At 52.1% G+C, this 27,293-nt stretch overlaps 1 protein-coding gene across 1 annotated transcript; it reads left to right on the forward strand.

Moving 5' to 3' along the window:
* Positions 1-13,033: 13,033 nt before the first annotated feature.
* On the forward strand, positions 13,034-26,491 carry INSYN1 (inhibitory synaptic factor 1). The gene is made up of 3 exons (XM_077123838.1): positions 13,034-13,587; positions 13,981-14,718; positions 24,319-26,491. Exons 2-3 carry the CDS (start codon positions 14,563-14,565, stop codon positions 25,039-25,041), a joined length of 879 nt encoding a protein of 292 aa, XP_076979953.1. The 5' UTR covers positions 13,034-13,587; positions 13,981-14,562; the 3' UTR covers positions 25,042-26,491.
* The last annotated feature ends 802 nt before the right edge of the window (positions 26,492-27,293 follow it).

A 27,293-nucleotide genomic window follows, 5' to 3' on the forward strand; every position in this document is an offset into this window, starting at 1 on the left:
GGGAGAAAAAGTATATCTCCCTTTCCCAAAGTGAGCCCCCCCGTTAACTGCAGTGACTTTTTATGAGAATGGAGAGGGCAGGGGCAGTCTGAGGGGAGAGACCCAGTCCCACTCTTAATAATGGGTTAACCCTGAGATGCCCAGCTGCTGGCAGCTCAGACACATGCTTTCGGTTTCCCTGAAGTTTCCCAGGCATCCTTGCCTAGGAAGAGAGAATTCTATAGTTTTGTGCACAAGCCAAGCAGGCTTCATGCTGCACGTGCAGATGCGGGAAAAGGGCTCTCCTCAGGTCAGTGATACTGAGTCAAAGCTTGTCTACCAGGAGCTGCTGGTGGCAGGGAGCAGGGAAGAGAAAAGGAGCCAGAGTTCTGCTCCAGGCTCTTGTTCCTCTTAACCACAGGTGAGAGCAGGGGCTGCCGATTGGGGCAGGCACAAGAGTAAAGGGTGTGAGGGGCCCTCCCCATGCCCACGGGTACAAAGGTTGGATCGGGTGCTACCTGCCCTTCGCATCTGCCAACAGACCTGAGATGCTCGCATACAAGACGGCCCAGGACTCCATGTGCTCCCGTTGGAGGCCAGCAGTGAGGCCAACAGCTCGGCAGCTCATACTCTCTTCTATCCTATAGGCAACTCAGCTCTGGCCCATCTTCCTTCTGGGATCCAGAAAAGTTTCTATGTGCTGGGATCCTAGAGTTGAAATTCTTCTTGCCATTTTAGACCCTTCCCAATACTCACCACCTTCAGCACCCACTGAAGATTTCCTTGACTATCCCCTCTGACCAGAGGGTCTCCTCACCATTTTAGATACTAAATCCATGCTGCTTCCTCTCTCCATGGTGTTTCCCATACCGAAGACAAACTTTCTATTTAATCCTCTATTACCTTCTTCATCAGCACTAACACCATTTCCACCATTATGTTTTCCATGGTGCCCCAGCACCACCATCGTGAACTTTGCCAATACTCCACCATCACCACCACCATTGTCACCATCACCTCTCACCACTATTGTGAACTACTCCCCTTCTACGATACTGCTGTTCACCACCATCATCACATCTCACCACTGTTACCACTACTCCATGCCACCATCATCGCCATCTCTACCACTGCCACTATTCTTATCTTCGCGGCACTCACCATCACCGCCACTGTTACCAATGCCAATCTTACCACCTTCATCTCACCACCTCCCACCAACATCACCACCACCATCTGTATCATCAGTGCCACACTCACCATCATCAGCACTGTCACCACCACTATTCTCACCACCAGGATCACTCATCACTACCATGACTAGCTGACTCATTACCACCACTGTCATTTGAATGGAAATTATGTCTACCTTCATAAACTCAGTCAATCAATCACCTTCAGGTCCTTTGATGGAGGCCATGGAAGACTCCATATAAGGATGGTCAGCTGGGTCAGATGACCCCCATTCTTGCTCCCAAGGATGCTTCCTTCTTTGTGGAATCTCTCATTAGTTGCCATTGTTACCACCATAGTGGCCTCTAGGACTCTCTTTTTTAAAAAAATATTTTTATTGAGAAATCTTCACACACATACATTCCATACCTGGGGTATGGTCAGTGGCTCACAATATCATCACATAGTTGTATATTCATTACCATGATCGTTTTTTAGAACATTTGCATCACTCCAGGAAAAGAAATAAAAAGAAAAATGAAAAAACTCATACATACCATACCTCTCCCTGAATAGTTGACTACTAGTATTTCCATCCACCCAATTTATTTTATCCTTTGTCCCCTCTATTATTTATTTATTTTTATCCCTATTTTTTTACTCATTTGTCCATACCCTGGGTAAAAGGAGCATCAGACACAGGGTTTTCACAATCACACAGTCACATTGTAAATGTTATATCTTTATATGATCGTCTTGAAGAATCAAGGCTACTGGAACACAGCTCAACAGTTTCAGGTACTTCCCTCCAGCCCTCCAATACACCATAAACTAAAAAGGAACATCTATATAATGCATAAGAATAACTTCCAGGATAACCTCTTGACTTTGTTTGAAATCTCTCAGCCACTGAAACTTTATTTTGTCTCATTCCTCTCTTCCCCTTTTGGTCAAGAAGTCTTTCTCAGTCCCTTGATGCTGGGTCTCGGCTCATCCTGGGATTTCTGTCCCACGTTACCAGGGAGATTTACACCCCTGGGGGTCATGTCCCACGTAGAAGAGAGGGCAATGAGTTCACGTGCCAAGTTGGCTTAAAGAGAAAGGCCACATCTGAGTAACAAAAGAGGTTCTCTGGGGATGACCCCTAGGCCTAATTTTAAGTAGTTTGTCAATGCTCTTTTATTATCAGCTTAATACACTCTGGGGCGTGTCCAAGTATTACATTCAGCTATACAGGACTAAAAACTCTCATTCTTATCCTGGGCTCCCTGTGTTTGTATTGTTTAAATGATCTATCCGGACAGTTTGGGTTAGACTATGTGCTACAGAAAATTTAAGTTCTCGACAGAACAAACCTTTCTTCTCCAAGACTCTTGCTTAATACCTCAAGGCATAACTGAGACAAAACTAGAACATTTATGTTAAGCAGGTCAATTTTATCACCTGCTGATGGGAGTACATGTCGGTGCACACTTTCTGAGGAGTAGTTTAACAATATGATGAAAGCCTTTGGAAAGTTCGTTCTCAAAAATTTCACTTCTAAGACTCTATTATAAGGAAATAATTAGATAAATGTGCAAAGATGATGTGTGGTTGTTATTATAGCAAAAAGAAAGAAAAAAGGGAGAGAAAGAGAGGAAGGAAGGAAGGAAGGAAAAAGAAAGAAAATAAACTAAATGTATAACAAGAAAGAGATTGTTTAGAGAAAGGATTCAGAATAATATGCTGTCATTAAATCAGAAAATACAGATTTACCTATTGACATAAAAAATGCTGACTCTGTATAGTTAATGAACAGAAGCAGGTTTAGAATCAGCATTTGTAGAATAATCCCTTATTTCTAAAAATATACATGTGTGCATGAAACAAGGTAAAAATATTTTATCTTAACAGCTGGTACCAAACTTCTTGGAGAAGGAACTGTCTTTGTGTAGAAAAAAATACTTTGGTCGACCATTGAGATAGATGATGATGGCAAACCACTCAGCTTGAGACAAGGAGAAGAATTCATTTTGCTCCTAAGGAAGATGGCAGAGAAAGGTGAAATGATCAGAGAGAGAGAGAGAAGTCAGGTGGGGGAGAGAGGCCAAGACAGGGCAAAGTGGTGGTGAAAATGCCAGGAAAACTTTCCTGTGGGAGATGGGGAAGGACCTGCCAAATTTTCAATCAAGTTTATGGAAAGTTCAGTGGTTCTAGATGAATGGTTTTCCTGTGGAAATTGGAGAAGGGGCTGAATTTAAGGTTTGATCCAACCTGAAATGGTAATAGTGGTTATGTCTGGCAGAGAAAACTATAGATGATTTATATTTATTTTTTCAGTTTGGTTTATTTGTGCTTTCTAGATTTCCAAAATAAACATTTTTTAAAAAGTAAGTTTCAAGGCTCCACAAATTGGAAAACACCATAGAGTCATATGGAAATTGATAATCCAGATCCAAAAGTATGACCTGTCCCCTTCCCATAGGCTGCGCCCTACCCCAGACCCTACGCTGTATGCACATGGCAGGCACTGCTTCGAACCCACCACTTTGGAGCAGCCACCCACGTGTCTCAGCACCTTGAAACCTGGTCCCCAAAAAAGTGACCAGGGAGACACAGGGAATCCCTGCTCCAGTGCCTAACTTAAGTCCCATTTTCTCATCCTGGTCTCTGGCCAAGGGGTCCATCCCTTTTCCACCTGGTTAACAACAGACATGCCCACGTCTTTGTGAGTAGAAGGAAACCAGGGACGTCCTTCCACGATGTCCTCCATTCACAAGGACCAGGCACATAAGCCTTCACAAGATAGATAGTTACATAAAGATACCAACATAGCAATTCTACAAAAGATGCACACACACAATAGCAGGTGTTTTAGCACACCACCATTATCATCACGATCGCCACCAGCACCACCATAACCTCCGCTCTCATTTTTATCCAAGCAGTGTACTTCTGTCCAGTTCTGCCGACATTTGGGGTTAGCTGGAGTTAAGCCTGAAAGGACACAAAGAAAAAGAATGTGGGGGAGGGCTGTTTTGTTCCCATTTCCTGACATGTCCCTGATCCGCACAAAACCCTGTGCAGTTCATTCACTTGGTATTCAATGGAATAAAGTAGCTGGGAATGAATTTGTTTTGCATTCAGTTGGATAACACTGTTAGTTATGAATTTATAATTTGCAGAGGGATGAGGCTTTTTTTTCTTTGAGGCGTCAGAGAAGCTGTTGCTTACAAACTTGTAATTTGCCACTGCAAATCCATCTGTAAATGACACTATTGCAAGTCGAAAATCTCCCAGGCACAAGGAATACAGCCTCAGAATTAAATTGTGTGTTTGACAAGAACCTGCTGTTCCGTCCAGCCCCAGCCCCACAGTCCCCGCCCTTCTTCCCGGGTTCCGTCTGTGCCTTGATGGCTTCCCTCCTGTCAGTTCAGCCCCCACTGCCCCTGCTCCCCAACAGTTCAGCCTCCAGCCCCTGCTCCTCTCCTTCCACACCCAGGGTGGGGCCACACATAGCCCAGCCAACGCCACTCAGCTCTCCGGAGAAAGTGCAGACAGGGTTGGCCAGCATGGAGTGAGCCCGGGACCTCACTGTGCATGCTCCTCACTCTTTCCAGGCCTTTATTCCCCAGAAAGATAGGATAGGACTGATAGGACTCCAGTTCCTCAGAAGGGTTTCCCCAGATATGCCAACCAGTGCGGGTAGGAAATGAGTTTGCCCTGTGAAGCTTTGCAAAGCGTGAGATGCGCTCCACTCATCGTCCCAAAGACCAAAAGGGCAGGACTGGGTGGGGCGCGTGACCTGTGACAGCTCAGCCCACACAGACTACATGGAGCCAAGCGTCTTCGCCTTGACCGCTTCCAGCCTCTTGGGATTTTTGTTTGTATTTTTCTTTAATCTCATTTCCTGTTTTCCTCAAAATTTTCACTGATTTATTCTTTTTTAGTTAAGGTTTCTTTTGGAGTGCTGAGGATGAAAAGTTAAAGGGAGGTTCAAAGCATAGCTGAACTGAAGAATAAAATTGGTGCTTGATGGGAAGTCAGAGCTAGAAAAGAATTTGGAGGACTCATCAACAGAGAGTCAATCAACAAGCATTCACAGTACTCCATTCCCACCACATACCAGACACTGAGCTAGAAGGTGGAGATGCAGAATGAATGAGGCAACAGGACAGTATGGGCTCTGCTTTAGGGGCTTATGGTAGCAGGGAAGATGGGCCACTGAACAAGCAGCTACAATAGGATGTGATTAGTGATTTGATAAAGGGAATCTGTGTCTCGTGGGGCCATATGGCAGAGGCACCAGAACTGGCCTAAGGGTTTAAATGAGACCAGCTATTGACGAGCTGTGTGACCTCAAGTAAATCGCTTAGCCACCCTGAACTTTTGTCAGTTACCAGTCAGTAAGTATTTGTTGAGACAATGCAAGGCATGTATGTTCTAGCAGGGAGTGCAAACACTAAATTATTATAGTAATGGGGGCATTGCCTAGTTTGGGGCAGAGGCCTGGGAAGGCTTTCCTCTGGATTGCAATTTAAGAGTGAGTGGGAGTCAACTCGGTGAAAAAGGGATAAGACGCAGAAGGAATAGCATGTGCAAAAATCCAAAGGCAAGAAACCTGTACATTCAAGGTTTGGAAAGAAGTCCAGGGTGACTGGAAAACAGGGAGCCAAGGGAAGCAAGGAGGGAGGGAAGCTGGACAGAGCTCCGGGGGCCAGACCACACAGGGACACGTGGACGTGTTGAGAACCTGGAACTTCAGCCTTAGGAAAATACAAAACAGATGAGGCAGTTAAGCATGGAATGGTATGCCAGCCTCAGGGGGTTTTAAGATTGCTGTGGCTGCTCTGCTGCAAATAGATCGGACCAGACCAGAGAGCACGTGGGGAGGGTATTTTCATTATCTAGTTGAGAGATGAGGGTGTCTTGGACAAAGAGGGTAGCAACAGAGAACTGAGACAAGAGACACATTTGGGAGACAGGGTGGACAAACGGAGGCAGATTTGATGTGGGGAGATGAGAGAGAAGAAGATATAAAGGAAGACTCCCAAAGTTTTGGTATGAGCCGCTGCGATAGGGATCACAGCAGGAGGAAGAGGTTAGGAAATATCCTAGGTTTGGTTTTGAATTTGAGCTGCCTAGGAGGCAGGAGGACCCATGAGTTGGAGCTTAAGTAGAGCCTGGGCTGGAGGTGTGTATCTGGGAACAGAGACCGTATCGGCGGTAACAGCTCCACAAGAGAGGGTGATACAGCCGAGGAGGACGAAAGTGGGGTGAGAATTGAAAAGGACCTGGAATTGAGACATGAGCAATTCTAGTGTTCAAAGATGGGAAGGGCAGGGGAGTGGGCAGAGGGAGCTGAGAGCCAACAGACAACGTGTAGGAAGAGATCCAGGCCTACTTGGCTTCCCTGCGGCCGAGGGAAGAGAGGTGGCTGACAACAGAGGGGGTGGACTGTGCCCAATGCTGTGGGAAGAACAAGTCAGAGCAGATTTAAAGTGTGTCTTGTGGATTCAGCATCCTGGAGGTCATGGGTGAACTCAGCATTTAAAGTTTCTTCGGGGGAATGGTGGAGGTGGATGCCAGATTGCAAAAGGAAGAGGAACACATGAGAGCTGGGGAAGGAGAGGCAGGGAATGGGGACCACCCGTGGGATGTCTGGTTATAAAAGGAGAAAAGATGAAATGGCACTTGGAGAGGGAAGTGGGGTCTTATATTTAAAATAGGGAGTTTGGAGAGTAGGTTTAAATGTTGATAGAAAGGAACCGGGAAAGAGGGACAGACAGGAAAACAGAGACAGAGAGAGACAAACAGGGACAGGAGAGTTGGGGGGTAATGGACAGCAAAAGGTGCCCAGAAGACAGGCAGGGAAGATAAGTAAACAGTTCTTCCATGCCGTTGCCAGAATAATTGATAACTCTTTCTGTGAAAGTACTCTGTAAAATACCATCTTCTTGGAATATCCCAACAACCCATTTTTAGAAGAGGAAGCAGAGGCACAGAGAAGGTAGAATTGGTCCAGGTCACACAGCAGGGCTTTGCATACAGATGTTCTAGGCCCTATGCCCTGCCCCGTCCACAGCGCCACCCTGAGGAGGGCAAAGACTGAGTGTTAGGGTTACAGGGGAGGGACAGGAAGACTGCAGGTGTGGGGGTGGGGGTGGGTGAGGGAACCTGAGACATGAGCCATGCCCTGTTCCTTCATCTTTTTCCATCTCTGGTTTACTTTTAAAAAATATTTTGCTTAATAAAGATGTTCTGTTTGTTTCCTAGAGCTGCTGTAACAAAGTACCACAAATATGGTGTCTTAAAACACAGAAATTTATTCTCTTCCAGTTCTGGAGGCCAGAAGTCCAAAGCCAAGATGCTGTCAGGGCTGAGTGCCCTCTGAAGGCTCTAGGGGTGAATCCTTCCCTGCCTCTTCCTGGCTTCTGGGGTTTGTTGGCAATCCTTAGTGTTCCTTGACTTGTGGCTGCATCACTCCAATCTCTGCCTCTATCTCCTCCTTGTGTGCGGGTCTCTGATTGCGTCCTCTCCCCTTCTTATAAGGACACCAGTCACTGGGTTTGGGGCCTACCCTAAGCCAGTATGACCTCATCTTAGCCAATTACATCTGCAAAGACCCTATTTCCAAATGAGGCCAAATAAGGTCTGAGTGGATATGAATTTCAACCCACTACAGATATGAAGCAAATAAAAAAGTACTTTGGAGATTCATTGAGTATTCAGAAAGCACACACCAAGAAAGCCAGTGGCAGACTCTGCTGGGCACCAAGGGCAAGGGGTTCCATGCTGCAGAGTCCGCTCTCCAGCAGCCCCTGGTCAGGTACATGTGACAATGTAGCACAGCAAGCACTGTACTTGTGGTGGACGGGGGCCCTATGAAGGTTCACAGGAGGGACCTCACAAAACTGGGAGGATATCTGAGGAGAGCCCGGTGGTTGCCTCGAGGGCAATGCTGAGAGGGAAGTGCTATGGTCAAAGAGGAGAGGAAGAGCACAGAAGGGCAGTGCGGGTAGTGTGAGCAGAAGGTAATAAAGAAAGATGGGGTTGGAGATATGGAGAAGGACAAGCTCCAGAAGAGATGCAAAGGCCAAGTTAAGGTGACCAGACTTACCCTGTAGAGACTGGGGACCCATGGGAGAATTGTGAGTATGTAGATCAGAAAGACAGTACCTGCAACAGTGGATGCAGCGGGATGAGTCTGAAGGTTGAGTCATCCGTTAAGAGACCATCGGCCATTAGTCAAGATGTAATGAAGAGGCTGGAGGGAACTGCCTGAAAATGTAGAGCTGTGCTCCGGTAGCCATGTTTCTTGACGATGACTGTATAATGATACAGCTTTCACAATGTGAATGTGTGATTGTGAAAACATTGTGTCTGATGCTCCTTTTATCTACCTTATCAACAGATGAGTAAAACATACAGAATAAAAATAAATAATAGGGGAAACAAATGTTAAAATAAATTTAGTAGATTGCAATGCTAGTGATCAATGAAAGGGAGTGGTAAGAGGTATGGTATGTAAGAAATTTTTTCTGTTGTCTTTTTATTTCTTTTTCTGAATTGATGCAAATGTTCTAAGAAATTATCATGATGATGAATATGCAACTATGTGATGATATTGTGAATTACTGATTATATGTGTAGAATGGAATGATCATTAAAAAAAAGAGAGAGAGACCATCGGCCAATGCAGGGGCCAATGGTCATCCACAGGAAGAAGGAAAAACCTGCCTACACTATAGGGAGTGGGTAGAATCAGCAACATATGGTGGGAAAGGGAGAGCCCATGGTGCTTTTAAGTTTCTGCTTGTTCTCTAGTTTCCTTCCCTCTCTGTTGCTTGCTTGGTTTCTTACATTTAATGGGAAAGATGGCTTGTCAGTAGCCTCAGGCCCATAACATCCAGCTCTGCCCTCTCCACCTCCCCACCCCCACTGGGAAGAGGACTTCTTCCTCCTAGCATCCACATATTGAACCCGGGACTCCTAGGTGTCTGGGGTTCTGTGAATCTGGGTTACAAGCCCACCTGGTGACAATGGAGTAGGGATGGATGAATTAGCTTGGACACATTAACTGACAACCCACCACGACCATGTGGCAACAGGGGGAGATTTCTCAAAGGAAGAGAATGTTGGAGCGGGGGGATGGAATGCAAGCTGGGAGGTATAAGTCCCTTGCTGCCACAGTTCACTATACTGGCCCATGTGGGAGACAGAGACAGGCACCGTCCTGGGAGCTCTCAGTCTCATGAGGAGATAAGACTATAGACATGAAGCTATGAATAATAGCTGAATTTATGAAGCACCCACTGGTGCCAGGCACTGGGCCAAGAACTTCCACATGCATTATTTTATTCCATGCTCACAATGACCCTGTAAAGTAGGTAGTATTACCTACCATCACTACTTTTCTGAATCAAAGAGACAATAGAAAATTACCGTTTTTTTTTTTCCTTTGGCAAGAAAGCCCATTCAGAAAAAAAAAAAAAAAAGTTTATGGTCTCCTCATCCCCGCTCAGAGAGGTTAAGTAAGTTGCCCAAGGTCACACTGCTAGTGTATTAAATGATCATCCTGGGAAGCATCTGATTAAGGGCGAAAAGAGTGCTTCTGTTTTCCCCCTTAGGCTGGAGGATAGGGGAAGGCTGCCTGGAAGGCGAAGGGGAGAATCTAAGCAGAGTCCTAAAGGATAGGACCATCTGGGCAGATGGCCAGGAAGGTTGCAGAGAAGAGAGGCTGGGTTAATCTCCAAACACAGAGGAAGGAAAGCCTGAGCACCACCCACAACCTATCAATTCCCTCTTTCAGCCTTTCGGGGATTACGATCAGAATCCTGCCGGCCCTGACCAGCCCAGCCCTTCTTCACAGGACATATAAGCCAGTCCCCTTCCCTCCTTCATTCTGGCTGCCCTGGTCTGGACACACCCAGTGCTTCAGTATCACCTTTAAATTGACGTCTAAACATGGCTTAGTCCACACAGACAGAAAAACCATCAACTTCCTTTTCCTAAACACTCTATTTCTATTAATGAGACCCACAATCTATTAAGCAGCCACGTCTCAAATGGAGCTACTGTGTCCTAACACTTCTGTCTCAAATACATCTCCCCCATCCTAGATGTAGGCAGGTGGTTCCATGGACCTAAAACCAGAAGCTCATTTTATATTTTTAGACTCATCCCATTTTTTATCCTGGCTATCCCCTGGTGTCAGAGCTTCCACAAAAGCAATTAGTGGACCCTCTGGATCTACTTTCCTAGGAGAACATCTTCCTCATCCTGGCTAGCTAGATTCCCACCCTCCAGAAGACCCCCATGAATGCACCTCTGGGAGAACATGGAGAGCCAGCAAAGCCACGGTACCCACAACACCTTCCCTGGACATGAAATTCAAAGTGCCCCCATGGGCCAGCCCAAATTGCCATCCCAGCCCCACCTCCTTGACCCCTCAGATGCCTCTTCTTCAACACCGCTAGTCCCAGCTTTTTTGACTGCATCATCTATATCCATTAACTCCTATTCTTCACTGCCCATTACTTTGGCTCCCCAAACAAACTACCCTTACCACACCACCAGTAGCCTCCTAAGTTTCAAGGCTAATGGTCAGTTTGCATTCCTTCTCTCACAGCCCCTCTCTGCAGACTTTGAACCTGTTGGATATTTGCTTCCTTCAAACCTTCTCTTTCATGAGTCTATACAACTCCCCACTCTCCTGGTCCTTCTATTTCTCTAACCATTCTTCTCCACTTCACTCATGGACTCTTTTTCAAGGTTCCAGCTTGGACGTGCTGCCTTCATTACTAGTTTACACATTTCCCTGATTAATCTCATCCCCTCTAGGGATGATTATATATATATCCTCAAGCCCAGGCCTCTTTCCTTGAGCACTGATCCATGTATTCAGCTGTCTTCTGGACATCTCCAACTGTCTCAAACTGGACTCTCCATCTTCCCCCAAGACCTGTTCTTCCCCTCTATTCTCTTACTCAACTGGTGGCACAACCATCTACCAGCCTCCAAAGCTATCTGCCAGAGTCACTCTGGACTCTTCCTCCAGGTGAGTAGTCTGACTCTAGGTCCTGCCATATTTTCCTACATGTTTGCCATTCAGGTCCCTCTCTCTCTCTCAACTCAATTGTTGTACCAGCTTCTAGCCTAGCTTTCAAATTCACCATCCACAGTGCACCAGAGGGATCCCTCAAGAAGACAAGCACGACCAGACTCCTCCCCAACATCACAGTTCCCTGCTGCCCCCAGAATAAAATCAAAGATCCTAACCATGACCTCCAAGTCTCCCCATGATCTGGTCTACTAATCCCACTTTTCACAAAACTGTCAACATGGTATCTCTAAAAGCTCAGTTAACCCAACCCCTCTCCTGGATTTCTATTTGCTCCCACCTTCCTTCTTGCCTGGAGCGTCCACCCCCACCTCTCGCATGCTGACAGTCACCGGGTAATTCTGACTTGTTGGAGGTTCAGCTCAGGGATTGCCTCTGAGGAAGAGCCTTATCGTCCCTGGCCTAGGACCGGCTTTCAGTGCCACCCCTGCATCTAGAATTTGTCTTGGTCATGCATTTACCATCCCTCAGTTTACTCAGGGGTGTCCCCCCTGAGCCCTGAGCTTCCTGAAATGATGCTATTCCTTCCTGCATCCCCATAGCCTAGTATGGGGCCTAGCACACTGAAGGTGCTTCATATATGTCGATGAAATGCACAAAAACAACTGTATGAAATCGTCTTTGTCCCAACGCATACCTGTCATCTGCGGAAGCCTCCAACTCCAGTCCTCCACCCTACACAGTAGGTGCTCAAGAAAGGTTGGCTGTATTCTACTTTTTAAAATTAATCTGATTTAAGGCAAGGTCGGACACAGTTTGAGGTGTGAAAGGGATCCGCGGAGAGGGTCTGGATTTGGACAATTTGGGCAAAAGAGAAGCTTGGGGTACACCGCGGGGGGGGGGGGGTGCAATGGAGGTGACTGGAAAGGTGGAAATGGAACTAAGTTCCTAGAGCCTTGCCCCTCGCACCCCGAGTTCAGCCTGAGTCCGGCGGGTTTATCCTCCAGTCCCTCTAGTACAGGACCTTCCCGTTCGGCCCGGGTGGTGAGACCCCCTGGCTAGCACGCTCAGAGCTCAGCGCTGGGAGGCGTGTGTGTCGCTTTAAAAGCTCCCTCCCGGCGCGCCGGGCCGGCCCCTTCCCTGACAGCGCCGAGGCGAGCGGAGCCCGAGCGAGCCGGGCGGCCTTTGAGGGAGCCAGCGCCCGCCCGGGCGGCCAGTCCGGCGGGGGACGAGGGGTGGCAGGGCGGCCGGGGCGGGCCGGGGGCGGCCGGGGCGCGGGCAGCGCGGCGACGCGGCGCTCCGGGAGCCGGCCCAGGCCCGCGGAGCCCGGCGGGGCAGGCAGGGCGAGGCAGCGGAGGGAGGCCCAACCCCGACCCGGCGCCTTTTTGCCCCACCGGCATCGACCCGGGTCCGGGGCGGCCGAGGCGGTGAGCCGAGAGCTAGCGGGCAGGAGGCGGCTGGAGCGGAGCCGCGGCTGCGAGCCCCGCGCGCCCCGGCTCGGCCCGGCCCGCCGCGCGCCCCCTCCCCGCCTCTCCCCTTGCCTCCTCCCCTCCCCTCGCCTCTTCTCGCCTCCTCTCCCCGGCTCGGCGCGCTCCCGCCCGCGCCCCGGCGGCCCACTCCTGCCCGGCCGGGGCCCCCCGCCTCGCGCGCTCGCGGCCGGGCCCGGCGGGAACGGGGTCCCGAGCGGCCGGCACCGCCCCTCCCCCCGGGGCCCCGGCGGATTCCGGACCTTTCCGAACGCGGACTGAGCGGCCGGAGCGATCTCGCCCCGGGAGGACCGCGGACTGGGCTGCGCGGACCCTCGCGGCCGCTCCGGACGCCGCGGGTTCCCGAGCGCGGACATACCGGGTCCGGGCTGAGCGTCCCGGGCGCCCCGCGGTGCCAGCTCACTCCGGGCAGGGCAGGGCAGGGCAGGGCAGGGCAGTCCTCGGCGGAGCCCGGACCCGGCCGGTCTGGACTGGACACAGCGAGTCCCGGACGCTGCCGAGCCCGGGGAATGCCGGGCTTGGGCTGAGGGGATCCCGGCCCCCTCCGATCCCTCCGACTTTGACTCGCGCTCTGGGACCGGACCGGTGTCGCCTCGGTCACCCTGCGCTCGGGTCACCTGTGGCCTCGGAGCCCCAAGCCCGCCGGACCCTCGCTCATTGCCAGCTCGGAGCCTCGCGGGGGTTAGGGGGGATTTTTCCTGTCCCCTTCTCTGGAGCGCGGAGGCCCCGCCCCCTCCCACCGCCCAGATGTCTTCGGCGGCGGCGGCTCCGAGGACCTCCCTGAGGCCGGGGGCCGAAGGGTCGAGAGAGAGAAGCCCTCCCTAGGGAGCCTTGGGGGCCCCCCAACCTCGTCTTGGGGCTTGGCCCCCGACGCGCTTGGAGGGAAGGCCGGTGTCCCCACCCTCGGTGAGTCCGGGAAGCGGGGGAAGGCGGGGCTGGGGGAAGGAGGGTCTGCTGGGAACGAGGGCACCCTGGGGGCACAGGGAGGGAGGCCAGTTGCCAGCAGAGGCCCTTTGGTGAGCCAGCGGGGCCAGGCCAGGCTGAGGGAGGGGGTCTCCCTGAGCGTGCCCCATCACAGGCAGAGGACTTCTGCCTTTGCAGCAGGGCCTCTCTCCTTCCCCTCTAGGGAAGGGGCTGTGCTGTAGGCCATTTGCCTCTACCACCCCTCCCCACAAAATAAATAAATAAATCGATCCCCAGCGATGGGTTGGTGCTGGAAGAAGAGAGGAGGGAGGCAGCGGCATTGCCGGCTGGTGCTGCAGCCTGGGAGGGCTGACGCCAAGCTTGCTCTCTCTGCAGGGGGCTGCCCTCCCGCAATCCAGCTCCCTTCCCAGAGCCACCCACATCTGGAGCCCCCTCCACATTTGGAAGACCCCAGCTACCACCCCTTTGCAGGTGTCAATTGCTTCTTGAGCCCTCTGCCTTCCCAACTGCCTAGGAGTTGTGAGGGGGTTACCACTGCCTTCCCTCAACAACACCCCCCCAATCCCAAGGGCATCCCTTACCCTTAGTCCCTGCAGCGTCATCCCCCTGCCTCTCTGTCCAGGCTCACTCAGAGATCAGCTCTGTCCAGCCACAGGCACTTCAAGTTCTGGGGGCCACTCCTCAGACCCAAGGCCCTTCCCTCTGCCCCCTTATGTCCTTATCTTGACCAGCTCTGTCAGACCCTGTCCCCCTCTGGGTGTCCCATTCCCCACCCAGAGGCAGAGGAGGCGGGGTGGCAGGGGGCAAGGGCTGGGTGAGGGCTGCTCAGGGCCAGGGTGGGCTGGGGGGCCGTTAAGATGTGGAGCTCTGCCCGGCCGAGGGGGGCTCCGCGGAGGCAGACGCAGCGTGTGCCCGGCTGGGGGGAATATGGGCAGGCCCGCGGCCACGTGGTGAAGGATGAACATTCGGGGCACCCCGGACCTCGGGCAGCCCAGTGACGACCCCAGCAGTGGCTGCGAGCGAGAGCGGATTCGACAGCGCATGAAGATGGTTATCGGGCAGCTCGAGGGCATACTGCAGGAGCTCAAGGAGGTGGCCAAGGAGCTGAGGGAGGTGAGTGAGGGGTGTACAGGAGACAGCCAGACCCTAGACCCGCCTTCCTGGGCTTGGCACAAAAACATACTCACTTGAGTGTGTGGGCGCCCAAGGCTGTGTGCACATGTGCCACCCGCAGGGTGCCTCCCTTCTCCTCGTTCTTCTTTCCCCCAGTTCTGCTTGGCTCAAAATCTCACCATGCCCTGGGCTGGAGAGTCTTGGGGCTGCAAAGGCTGCTTGGGCAGCATGCCATAGCTCTGTGGTTAGCACTCAGGGAGACCTGTCAAGGCCTGAATCCCAGCTCATCCTCTCAGTGGGAGATATTCTTCTGGCTCCCAGACTCTGACCTGGTCACAAGAGGCCCTGGGAGGGTGTGAATGGCTCTACTGAAATAGTCTCCACTGCTCAGAGCATTCTCCCAGAAAGCGCACAAGTGCACAGAACCCTTGATCCTAGAAAAACGGAAGTCAGCTATGCCCTCCCTGCTCTGGGGTGAGAATGGGTATGAGGGGAAGCAGGGCTCTTCGTGTAATTTGGCAGCGGCCTGTCTCCTCTAAGAAATCTCTAAGAGAGCTTGTCCCCATCCCGTAGTTGTGAATGTTTTTTGCTAAGGCTGAAAAGTCTCCAAGAGATGCTAGGACTATGTCGTGTTCCCCTCTCTCTTTCTAAGTGGAGCCTGGTTTAATTACTGCTTCCCACAACAGCAGGGTAATTAGGTACACATGTCCTCGGCCCTGCCCCCTGGGCTGTGTTGGAGCCCAAAACGCATGACCAGCGTTCTGAGCCACTGGACTGAATTTGCCCGTTGGGTGCCATTACATCAACCAGGTGGGCTTCAGGCAAATTTCAACTCTTTGTAACCAGGGCCCCTGCAGAGATGGCAAGGAGAGTGATTGAATTGGAATTATGGGCCCTAGCTCTCCCTGGCCAGCTGTGCAGGCAGGATAGGGGTTCTTGGAGGACTGAAGAGACAGGGTGATGGTGAGTACCAACTTTGGGCTGCCAAAGTGGCATTTCAACCTGAGGTTTGAAGGCAGCTCTATTCAGAGTGGAGGGGAGATGCCAGGCAGAAGCTGGGGTTAGACAGGGCAGCAGATCTGCCCAGAGTCAGCCTCATGTAGCCTGCTAGGAGGTCCTGTCTCAAGAGGTAGGAATGGCTGTTGCTGCCGATAGAGAGAAGTACTTGTATCCATGGACTGGGCTGGCCAGGATCTGTACTGAGCACAGCGTTAGGTGGTACAGCTTAGAGGTCAAAGACCAGATGACTCTGAGCATTCTCCCCCTATCCCCCACCCCTACTCCCACCCCTACCCTACCTCATTTGTCCAAATAGCTACACACCCCTACACCACCACCGATAACCTCATTTCAGATGTCCTGGGGTTTGGTCGGGGCCATGGGAGCTGTCCAGAGTCCCAGTGTTCAGCAAGGGCAAGGAACACATGCCAACACGCCCAATCAGAAGGAGCCAAGTTTGTCTCTAATCCTGGGTATCAACTTAGATACAGCTCAGAGCCTTCTCCCAACTGAGCATCTTCCAAGCACCTGCCTCCCCACCTCTGCTTTTCCCAGCATAACCATCCAGAACCTGAAGGCATCTTACAGACAATCCAGACCAGCCCTGTCTATTTACTGTTAAAGAAACTGAAGCTCAGAGAGGGATATGCATTTGCCCAAAATCACACAGCCTATAAGTGGCAGAACCAAGTTTAGAATTCAGGTTCCTGGTGCCTAGTCCAGGGCAACCTATTTTTTTTTTTTTTTTTTTTTTGGCAGGGGCCTTCTAGAGATACTTGAAGCTCTTGCTGCGATGCTGTGAGGGGGTACCCTTTAGGGGGTGAGGCAGAGAGATCCAAAACACTTGGGCTCATTTTCAGAGCTTTTTAATGTCCCCTTCCTTCTCAGCATGCACACTCACCCACTTCCCTGTCCCTAAAAGCAGAGCTTCAGGTTCACAGGCTGTGCCAGCCCAGGGGCCTGAGCCAGGATGGAGAAAGATGAATCCCATCCCCACACACACCCTGTAGGCCATGTGCCTCCACCCGAGACTTTGGCAGGTTGCTACGGCAACCGGAGCCTACCCCGTATGCCACCCGCCAGCCCGCTGCCAATGGCACCCAGCTGGGAGAATGGGTGCAAGCCTCAGAGCTCTGTCATCTCCCAGGCAGGGTCTGGATATGGGTGGTGGGCTGAGGGCAATGTGGGGAAAGGCAAGTGAGGCTCTGGGAAGCCTGGGCAGAAGAGAAAATGCTGTAACTGGATTCCAATGGGAAGGTTTGTCAGAGTTGGGGTTACCAAGCAGGCGTACCAGGGCCTGGTTTGGGGAAAAGGATTGCATTACAGCCCCCCTGCTTCCTGGAACCTGTGATCTCGGTTCTTTGCCGTCATGGGGCTATAAAGCTAGATCTTCCAGGCTTTCCTTCTCAGACACTTTGTGTAGCATTTTTCTTTCAGGGGCATAAATAGGCCTGAAGTCAAGAGTATGTCAGGCACTTCCCTCATCACACCCCATGCCCCAGACAGCACCAGCTCAGGGTTCTTCAGCTGGGTGCTCATCTCAGGCGGGCAGAGCACTTAGATGTAGAGACAGACTCACCCAAGACCATCAGGGAGCAGCATGGAGTGCTTCAGGAAGGAGCAGTGTCAACACAGAGGAAGGGCTTAGCATGATCCCTGACTCTAGGTAGGACTCCCATTCCCCAGCCACCACTGATCATGGCAGACCCTTCTCATGCTCGGGCATAGCAGCCTGAAATGCATAGGAAGAGGAAAGGCGCTTAAGCACCTCCCTCCTCAGACCCCTGAGCCTCAGCTGACTCATGTCTGAGATGGAGATGCTGATAATTTACATCTCACAATAACCTTACACCTGCAGGGTTAGGAGTTCCCTCTTCTGTCCCATCCCCATCCTCTCCAGCCTCTGCCACCAGCCTCTGGGTGATGTGGAACAAGTCCTATCCCATGGGTAGGAAGAGTAGTTTAAAGGACTAAGTGAGGTGAGGAATATAAAAGTGCTTTGAAAGCTTCAGCTGTTGTGCAGAGGGGTATGCCGGTCAATTGTTAATTAGCCCTCATCTCTCCTAGGTTCCCCACTACCCCAGTGTACCAAGCCAATCCCAGCAGGCTCTCCATGGCCCCCAGCCCCTCAAAATGTGGTCAGTCTTAACTTAAAGGTTAAGAGCGTGGGCTCTGCAGCTAGATTTCTCCGTTTTAAATCCCAGCTCATCTTAGCTGTGTGAACTTGGAAAAGTTTCTTTACCTCTCTGTGCTTCTGTTTTCTTTTCTGTTAAATGAGGATAATAAATTTTATATACCTCCCCCCCCCCCCCCGGGATTCTTGTGAGAACTAAATGAGATATTATAATGAGCTACTACAATGATGAGCACGAAGTTAGGTGCATATCTGTTAGATATAGTTAGTGAATTGTTATAGCAGTGGTCTGATCCTCAGCTTTTGTTGTTGTTGTTTGGAGTCACATTAGCTTCTTAGCCATGAACAGAGAGTTCAGGACCAAGAGTCCCACCTTCTGGCTGGCAGGGGCCCTTTTGTTTCTCCTGCCGTAGGCAGTCAAACCCTCTACCTGCAGGAAAAGGGATAGAGAGTGATAGTGACAGGAGTGGGAAGGAGGCTTTCAATAAGATACTTTTGAACAGAGAACCCAAAGGAATTGAGGGAACAAGCTGGATGGATATTTAGTGGAAGAGCATTCCAGGCAGTGGGAACAGCCAGTGCAAAGGTCCTGAGATGGGAATATGTTAACATGTTCAAGAACAGCAAGGAAGCTGGTCCAGCTGGAGTGGAGTGAATAAGAAAGAGAAAAGGTCAAAGAGAGCAGGGAGCCAGGTTACATAGAGCCTTGCAGGCCATGATATGGATTTAGATTTTGTTCTGAGTGAGAATTTCACACATTGCCTAGGAATCTCCTAGTTGTGTTACTGGGTAAGAAATCTACTTCCCCACTGTTACTTACTTCCCAGGAGCTCCCTAGGGCAGGGTCAAGGGCCCTCTTCCTTGCTTCCCAGGTAGTGGCTTTCCTTGAGTAAGTACCTGGCCTCTTCTTCCTCATTTTCCCCCTTCCCAGGATGTCTCTCAGCGTGGGCCGGGCACATAAGGGGGCACATCTGTACTTATGTTGGCCTGTACTCCCCATTCCATCACTGACTCTTAGGACATACCTTAAGGGTGCAGGTGTCCACCGTAGCCTGAGCACATCAGAAGTGGGGGAGAAGGTAGCAAAGTGGGGAGTAGTGGGCCCAGGAAGACTTGGCCTGGCGTGGTGGTTGAGGAACCCCCACCCAGTTTTCACAGGAAGCAACCAAAGTGACAGCCTGTTCTCTGCCCAATTGTGTAGTCCCTTCGGCAAGGTGCTGTGTATGAAGGTGGCAGGGAAAGCCATAGCCGTGTGAGCATGAGATAAATGGGGCCCAGCCAGGCAGCAGCTGGAGCAGGAGAGGCTGGGGACCACGGAGCCTCTGCCAAAGTGGGTCAGCTCCATCATCCGCAGCTCAGCAAGAATTGCATGGGTTTTTTCTTATTATTTTTTTCTTGCCTTCCTTTCCTCCCTTTTCCCTTTGCGTTGTCCTCCTCCAGATGGATTCACCCATGCTCCCTGGCCAATTAGACCAAATTGCAGGATGAGAGTCATGAATCATGGTCAGCTCATCTACTTCCTGTGCACCCCCCCCCACTAGCTTGAGCCCCCCAGGAAGATAATAAATAACGTAATCATGGAATTAAAAAATAATCAGTAGTCATAAATAATGCAGAATCCCCATTATGTAACCAGCTGCCCGGGGAGCTGGGAGGGAAGGAAGGAGGTAGCAGCTTGTCAGGAGAGGTGAGGGGGCCAGAGGTGAAGATAGGGAGAAGATGCCAGTACTGGGACTTTGGGGTCCCCAGACCTGGCTCTAGAGCCTTAAGGAACACACAAGTGCTTTCTTTGGGGAGGGGTCTCAGCCAGGGCTGGCTGGGACCAGGCAATATTGACACATCCAGGACTATGGTGCTCTTGTTGGTCAAAGAACTCATCTAGCAGTTTTTATCAAGCCTCCATCTCAGCTCATCCACTCATTTGTCAGTTGTATTTGTAAAGAGTGTGCCAAGCCCTGTGCCAGGATGGGGATGCAGCGGTGGGCCAAACAGACCCAGTCCTGCCCCTCAGGGGGCTTACTGTCTAGTGGGGAGACAGACATCAACCACCTCATAACACATAAATACGTACAGTTTTAGCAGTGACAGATATTTTAAGAAAAGGTGCAAGGTGCTTTAAGAGCCTTCCAGAAGGAACCTGACCTCTACCAGGGTGGGGGAAGGCTTCCCAGAGGAAGTGATGATGGATTGAATTGTAAAAACAGGAGGGCCATCCAGGTAAGGCCCAGAGGCAGAAGTGAGCAGGAGTGTGTAAGGGTGGTGAAGAGGCAGGCCAGGCAGGACAGAGCCTACCTGCTGGAGAAGACGGAGCTGGGGGCCAGATTTGGAGGAGGGTGTGTTTGGGAGGGTCAGGAATTTGGAGGGCAGTGAATGGCTGGAAGTAGAGGGGTGACGTGGTCCTGTAGGCTGTTTAGAAAGTTCATTGAATGTAGCTTGGAGCAGGAGCTGGGCAGGAAGCTGCTGGCAGCAGGGACATGCAGTTATACAGGTGAGGGAGGCTAAGCCTGTGTCCAGGACAGAGGTTGGGGACGCCCCCTGGGACAGGGCCTGAGACCCCCAGTGAGTTCTGTCATAGCCTTCAGGCTTGGACTTTCTCTTCAGAGTGTTCCCTTTGGCTCCCTCCTGAGAAGGTAATTCTTGGTGTTTAGGGATCAGGCCCAGGAATCAGGGCTCCCAACTTCAGGCCCCTTCCTGCTTCCACCTCAGCAACCCGATGAGAAGGGTGGACTCACAATTGTCTTCAGTCCCATCAGCTTTGAGGGTCTGCCTCTGATTTCAGTGTCTCACTTCTCCCTCCCCTCTCTCTCCCCCTTTCTTTCCTTCTGTGTATATAATTATTTCCCTACACTCCAAGACAATCCCAAATTACATGTAGGCAAAATGATTTTTAAATCTCTGAGAGAAATCACAGATTTCAAGACATCCGGAGCAGAGAGGCAGGTGGGCGGGAGGGCTGCCCCACACCTGCCCTCCCCACTGACCCCTTGAAATGAGACCCCAAGGAGGGCAGCTGGGTTTGTGGACAGACCCATTTCCCCTGCATATAAGCCATGTGCCCTTGGTCACGTCTCTTCCCTTTCTGGGCCTCACTTACGTTATTGATTAAGTGGGTATGACCAGACCCTCCTGCTAGACTGGGCAAGATTTGTCTGTGAGCCTCACAGCTATTGGACTTTTCTCTTAGATACTCTTCTATTTCTGTTCTGTCTAGAGGCAGCCCTACTTTAGGCAAACCCATGTGCAAGAGTTAGAACAGCCCAGTATCTCCCCATTATCCTGCCGCAGGCACTGGGAATCTTCCCCATCGGAGTGCCGTCCCTTTGGTGAAGAACTAACTCCCATCACTCGGGCCTGGTCCCAGGGCCTGGTCGTACATGAGCTCTTGCACTTGTGCAGAGTAGATGTGAGCAGTCTAGGTTGTCCCACATGCTTTACATATGCCAAGTCATTAAATACTCCCAATAGCCCTGCCAGGTAGGCACCCCTAGAATTCTCTATTTATGGGTGAAACACTTAGGCACAGAGAAGTTGAGTAACTTGGCTAAGGTCATACTGCTGCTATGTGGTGGGGCCAGGATTGGATTCCAGGTCTGGCTCCAAAACCCAGGTTACTTAAGCACTTGGCCAGGCTGGCTCTAAAGTTTAAAGTGCATTCATATCTGTTAAATCCCCATCACCCTAGGGGAAGAGGGGCATGCCACCTCCATTTTGCATGGGAGGAAAACAGAACTTTGAGAGGAGTAATCACCTGCCTAAAGCCCTTCAGCCAAGAAGTGGCAGCCTTGAGACTTGAACCCAGCCCCCCACCCCCTTCCTCGGTATCCTCATGCTGCCGCAAAGCATAGGATGAACCAGAAAGGGATGTTCTGATGGAGATGGGGAAGGGCCCACATGAGCAGGGGCTGGCAGAAGCTTCTTTCTGGGGAGGAGGGTGCCCAGCCTGAAAACTTTAGGCTCCTGCCCTGTGCACCTGGATCTAGCCTGCAGCTGGGCCTGAGGTGCAATGGGACTCATCCTCACTGGTCGTTCGGAGGCCCAGCTCTGGGCTCAGCATGGCCTCAGCCAATGCTATGAGAACCTGGCCAAGTTATTTAACTTCAGATTCCCGTGGGCATTGACGCCCCACCCCCACTCAGCCAGCAGCAGACTCTCGCTTGATCAGGGGAGCCTAGTTTGATGGTGTGGCTATTTCAGAGGCTAAAGGGCATCTCCTGAGGCCCCCAGTGCCCTGGCTGCTGTGTCTTCACCTGGCTTAAATCCCCAGCACCCTAGAGAGTGGTTCTCAAAGTGCAGCCCTGGACCAGAAGCAAAAGCATCCCCTGGGAACTTGTTAGATCTGTACCTTCTTGAGCCCCATCCTGAACCTGGTGAATCAGAAACTCTGGGGGAGTGGGCTGATGCACAGACAAGTTCGAGAGCTCTGGACGGTGGGTTTAGCAAGGGCTTCTGTGAGGTAGGAGGAGTCATCTGGGGGTGGGGGCATAAGAAGGGGTGGACAGACTGGAGGCTGAGGCCCAGTTGCCCGCTCAAGCCCAGCAATCACAGAGCAGTATGCAGTTTTGCAGGCGTGCTGCAGAGGCAGGAATCTCAGCCTCCCTGGTGACTAGTACCTCAGGCTCCTCATCTGTAAACGCAGGAGATGATGGTCTTATAGGTGGTGCTGAGGACTCAAGAGCAGGGATGGGAAGCCTGACACATAGTAGGTCCCCAGGAGATGGGAGATGATTGACCACGGAGCCCTTTCACTGCCCTTCTCATTGTGTCTTGTGATACTTTGGTGAGGCCAGCAGACTGGGATTATTGTACCCACTTGGTGGTGAATGAAGTTGAGGACCAGAAAGGTTCTGTGACTTGTCCAAAGGTAAGTCTGGCTCTCAGGTGTCTTGACTCCCCCAACTCTTCCTCAGGCCTAGCCAGGTGGCCCCCTGCATGGGGCTCTGGGGAGTAGGCAGCTCTAGGCATGAACACCCAAAATAGCTTTTCAAGTCACTCTTAAAGCATGAAGTCCTAGGATCTCAGAGATGGAAGGAATCTTGGAGATAAACTAGCCCACCCCTCTTCCCCATTAATCTAGAGAGGGGAGATGACTAAGATTCCCTGCATTAGCCACCTGACTCCTGACCAAGCAGTCCTCCCACTGACCCTAACTACTTTTGCCCTTGTTTTCCTCCTTCACTTTGGGATGCTCGCCACCCCCACTCCTCACTGAACACCCAGCCCATCCCTGGACAGCAGTAGTCCTCAGTAAATGTTTGTTGAATTAAGGAATTAATTAGTGAATTAATTAACTGACTGCTCTGACCTCAGGTGAAGAACACCGGGGTGGCACTGGCAGCTAGATCTGGTCGTGACAACTCATGGTGCATCTCTGTGTCTCTGTCACTCTGACTCTTGGTCCCTTTGTTTTTTGCTTTGGTTATTTTGTTGTGTTGTTTCTGTCTTGAACCTTGTCTCTCCCTCCTAATGCTCCATCATGTGCCCGTGTCTCTGACGGGAATCTCCTAACCTCCCCAACCTCTGCCGTCTTCCTCCGTGATTTGTGTGCTGTGGCGCGGGCCAGGGGGTGTCCTCAGGCCGGACCACCTGTATGGAAGCCTGCCGGCTGCATCCACCAAGAACTTTGCATTATGTGGGGCAGGGCAGGGTTCAGTGACCTCTGCAGCTGAGCTGCCCCCTGAGATCATTTAACAAGCAGCTCTGGACCCAGGATAGATGGTTTCTTTATTGCTTACCAAATAATGCTAGCTGTATTCCTTCTCCCAGCAAGCCAAGATTGATCTGTGTTCATCAGTGGGCGGGAAAGGGGAAGGAGGGAGGAGGTTCCTGAGGTTTGGAGGGGATGCAGCGAGCTCATCTCCAGGAGGCTTGACTCTCAAAGCACCCCCACCCCATCCCAGGCTGCACACCTGGTGTTCTTGTCCTGAGGCTGATGGAGGCCCATGGGGGACAGTCACTGACCAGCTGACTGGGCTGGCCCAACAGGGTCTTCCTTATGGTCACTTCATATAATTTCTTCTTCCAGGCTGGGTGGGCTGCTGAGGGGACTTTCTGGAGTCCCTCAACCCCTCCTAGATGGCCCCATCTCAATCAAAGGAAGATCAAGCCCTGATCCCCAGGGCAGCAGCTGGTTGCAGGGGAGAGGGGTGTGTGAAGGGACAGGGTACAGGGCTAGAAGGTAGCACTTGGTCTGCCAGAGATTGAGGAGTGGGAGGCGGCCCCCCACCCCACCCCACCCCAAGGGACCAAGGAGTAGCAAGCGGGTCTTTGGGAATGACTAGAACAAGTTCTGTTCACCCTGCTCCAATCTGGGTCTTCAACAGAGCAAATAAACCCATAACTCCAAGACCAGCCTTCATCCTGTAGTGTTACAGCTGGGCCTACCGGGGCAGGGCAGGGGCACATGCACATCCGGGTGATTCTAGGCCCCGGTGCGGCCCCTCTCATCCCCTCTCCCCTGTTCTGGCCAGGTGGTGAGCCAGATTGATAAGCTAACCTCAGACTTCGACTTCGAGCTGGAGCCGGACGACTGGACCACGGCGACCGTGAGCAGCACCTCCAGCAGCGACAAGGCGGGCGTGGGCGGCCCCTTTGACCTGGGCCACCTGGACTTCATGACACCAGATATCCTCTCGGACAGCTGGGAGTTCTGCTCCTTTCTGGACGTCTCCACCCCCTCAGATTCCGTGGACGGCCCTGAGTCTGCCCGGCCAGGCGCTGGCCCTGACTACCGGCTCATGAACGGCAGCACGCCCATCCCCAACGGGCCCAGGGTGGAGACCCCCGACTCCTCCAGCGAGGAGGCCTTCAGCGCCGGCCCCACCAAGGGCCCGCTGCCCCAGCGGACCCCGGGCACACGGGAGAGGGTGCGGTTCAGTGACAAAGTGCTCTACCACGCGCTGTGCTGCGACGACGAGGAGGGGGACGGCGAGGAGGGGGCGGCGGCGGAGGAGGGGGGCCTGCCCCCCGAGCCTCCCCGCGCGGAAGCCTACGTGAGCCCCCTCAAGCCCTCCCCGGCCCCCTGCAAGCCCAGGCGCTCCCCACTGACTGGCCGCCGCTCGGGTCCTGCCGTGGCCCCCGAGCAGACCCGAAGGGTCACGAGGAACAGCAGCACCCAGACGGTGTCCGACAAGAGCACGCAGACGGTGCTGCCCTACACGGCCACCAGACAGAAAGTCAGGGGGAAGAACTAGGGGCCAGCGTGGGCTGGGGGGCGGTGGGCACAGACAGCTATAAATATATATATATTTAAAATATATATATATATTTAAACAGGCGCAATCATAATAAAATCTAAAAATGCTAAGGATCAGCCCCACAGGCCCCAAAGTGTGCACAGAGCTCATCTGAGACCTCAGCGATGCCCCCCCACCCACCTGGCTCCCAGGAGGTGTAGCCAGAACCTCCATCTCTTCTTATTCGAGGACTCCTGAAGGGGGTATGTGAAAGTATATGAATTTTCTCCCAGGATGTGGGAGGGGATTGTTAGTATAGGAGCCTCCTCCTCTCTGCTGGAGGATTTGGGACATAGAGCAGTCCAGTCCTCTTCTGAGTGGTGCAGCTGGGCTGCTGATCAGAACCATGTCCTGGAGGGGGTTCATCAGGAAGGGTGGGCTCTGGGGGGAGCAGGGATCAAGGTCAGGGCTGGCAGTCGGGATGGCTTGAAGGAGACGGCAGAGCTCAAGGCCTAGATCTCTTGCCCGCCCCCTCCCCCCTTGCTGAGTACTCCAGGGCAGCCTGTTGCCTCCTCTTCCAGGGCACACACAACCCCACCTCGGCCCACACCTCTTCCATCCCAGGTTGCCCAGGATGTAGAAGGGCAAACTGCTCCCCTGGGCTCCCACAGACCCTGGAGGGTCAGGCCAGGCATACAGAGGTTTGTTTGTACAGCCTGCGCCAGTTTCAGTCCTTCCAGCCCCTGCTCAGCCTGGTCCACATTCCTCAAGGAGTGAGGCCCTGAGCAGGCTGAGGTCCACGTGAGAAAACAGGCAGCATCCGCCGTGGGCTATGAATGAGGGCCACAAACCAGCTTCCGACCATCTTCCCAGCAGGCAGCCCTAGTGGGGAGCTCAGAGACCCCACTTTGCCCGTTTCTCCATGTCCCCACCCTAAGCCCACCTTACCAGGGCTTGAATGACACCAAGAGAGGCATGGTATGAGCCTAGAGGCACCAGGGCTTGGGCCATAAAGGGACAGCATTTGCATATCCTTGGGGTAATAATAACAACTGTAATCATGCTTATCGGGCAGGTCTCTATGCCTGCTCAGTACAATGCAGAATACTTTTTATAGCGTTGTCTCATCTAATCTAATAACCCAAGGTAGGAACTATTATCCCCATTTTTTAGAAGAGAAGACTGAAGTTCAGAAAGGTTAAGTACTGGGCCAAAGTCACAGAGGCGGTGCTACCCTGCCTCCATTGAGCATGCGGTCTCTTGGGTGCAGGGTGCCAGACCTCACCAGGCTCTACCCAGCTCTGCTAGTTAGTGGCTGTGTGACCTTGGGATAGTCAGTTTACCTCTCTGAGCCTATCCGTCTCATCTATAAAATGGGTCTGATAATTTCAATCTACCTCACTGGCTGTGGTGGGGCGCCAATAAGTTGGTGAATGGAAAAGCACTCAATAAACATGAGGGCATTGGACTTGCCTTGTGATAGATGTGGCTCTGACCCAGATTTCCAGGGCAGGGGAGTCCAGAGTGGGATGGAGAAAGAAGGCTCTTCCATCCTACTGGGAGCTGTCCCTGGGCCACAAACACTCCCCTGCTGTGTCCCCCGAGACAGCGTGAGGACAGGAGAGGGCTGTAGTTTGATTCACTGCCCCTCTCTCAAGCCAGAGTCAAGGTGGCGGTGGCAGGCAAGGACACCATTCCTCAGAGCCCTCCCTGCTGTACATTTCAATTAAGGCAGATTTACAGCTCCTCGCATGGGGGCCCAGCAAGGCCTAGCCAGCAGGCCTGGCAGCACCCACTGCCCCTGAGGGAGGGGACAAAGAAGGGGCTCCCCAGCCACAGGGAGACAGACAATGAGGTTATGCAAGTGGTTCTTGATGGGTGCAGGGGATGCTATGAAGATGAGATTGGGCAGGCCTCGGGTGCACGTTCTCATGCAGTGCAGGGGTCTCTCATCAAGCCCATGGCCAGCTCAGAGCCCTGAAGAGCAAGCTGGGGTTCAGTCCATCAGTTATAGGCACCTCACCCAGGGGCTCCCCTGAAAGAAGGTGCCAGATGGGGCCTGCCCTCTCTAACAGTGAGGAGGGGCATCCCTGCCCAGGCAGGTGCACACCCAGCTCTGAGGAAAGACATCCAGGCCTACTTCTAAGACTCGTTTTTCCTCTCTGATGGCAGTTGGTTTTAGACTCATGATTTCTCATCTTTCCAGTGGTCAGGGCCAAGAGACTTACAGAATGGTCCCCATTTTACAGAGGAAGCAACTGAGGCACAGA

Source organism: Tamandua tetradactyla, chromosome 12 (assembly GCF_023851605.1).
Source record: "Tamandua tetradactyla isolate mTamTet1 chromosome 12, mTamTet1.pri, whole genome shotgun sequence".
In the NCBI taxonomy this organism is placed as follows: domain Eukaryota; kingdom Metazoa; phylum Chordata; class Mammalia; order Pilosa; family Myrmecophagidae; genus Tamandua; species Tamandua tetradactyla.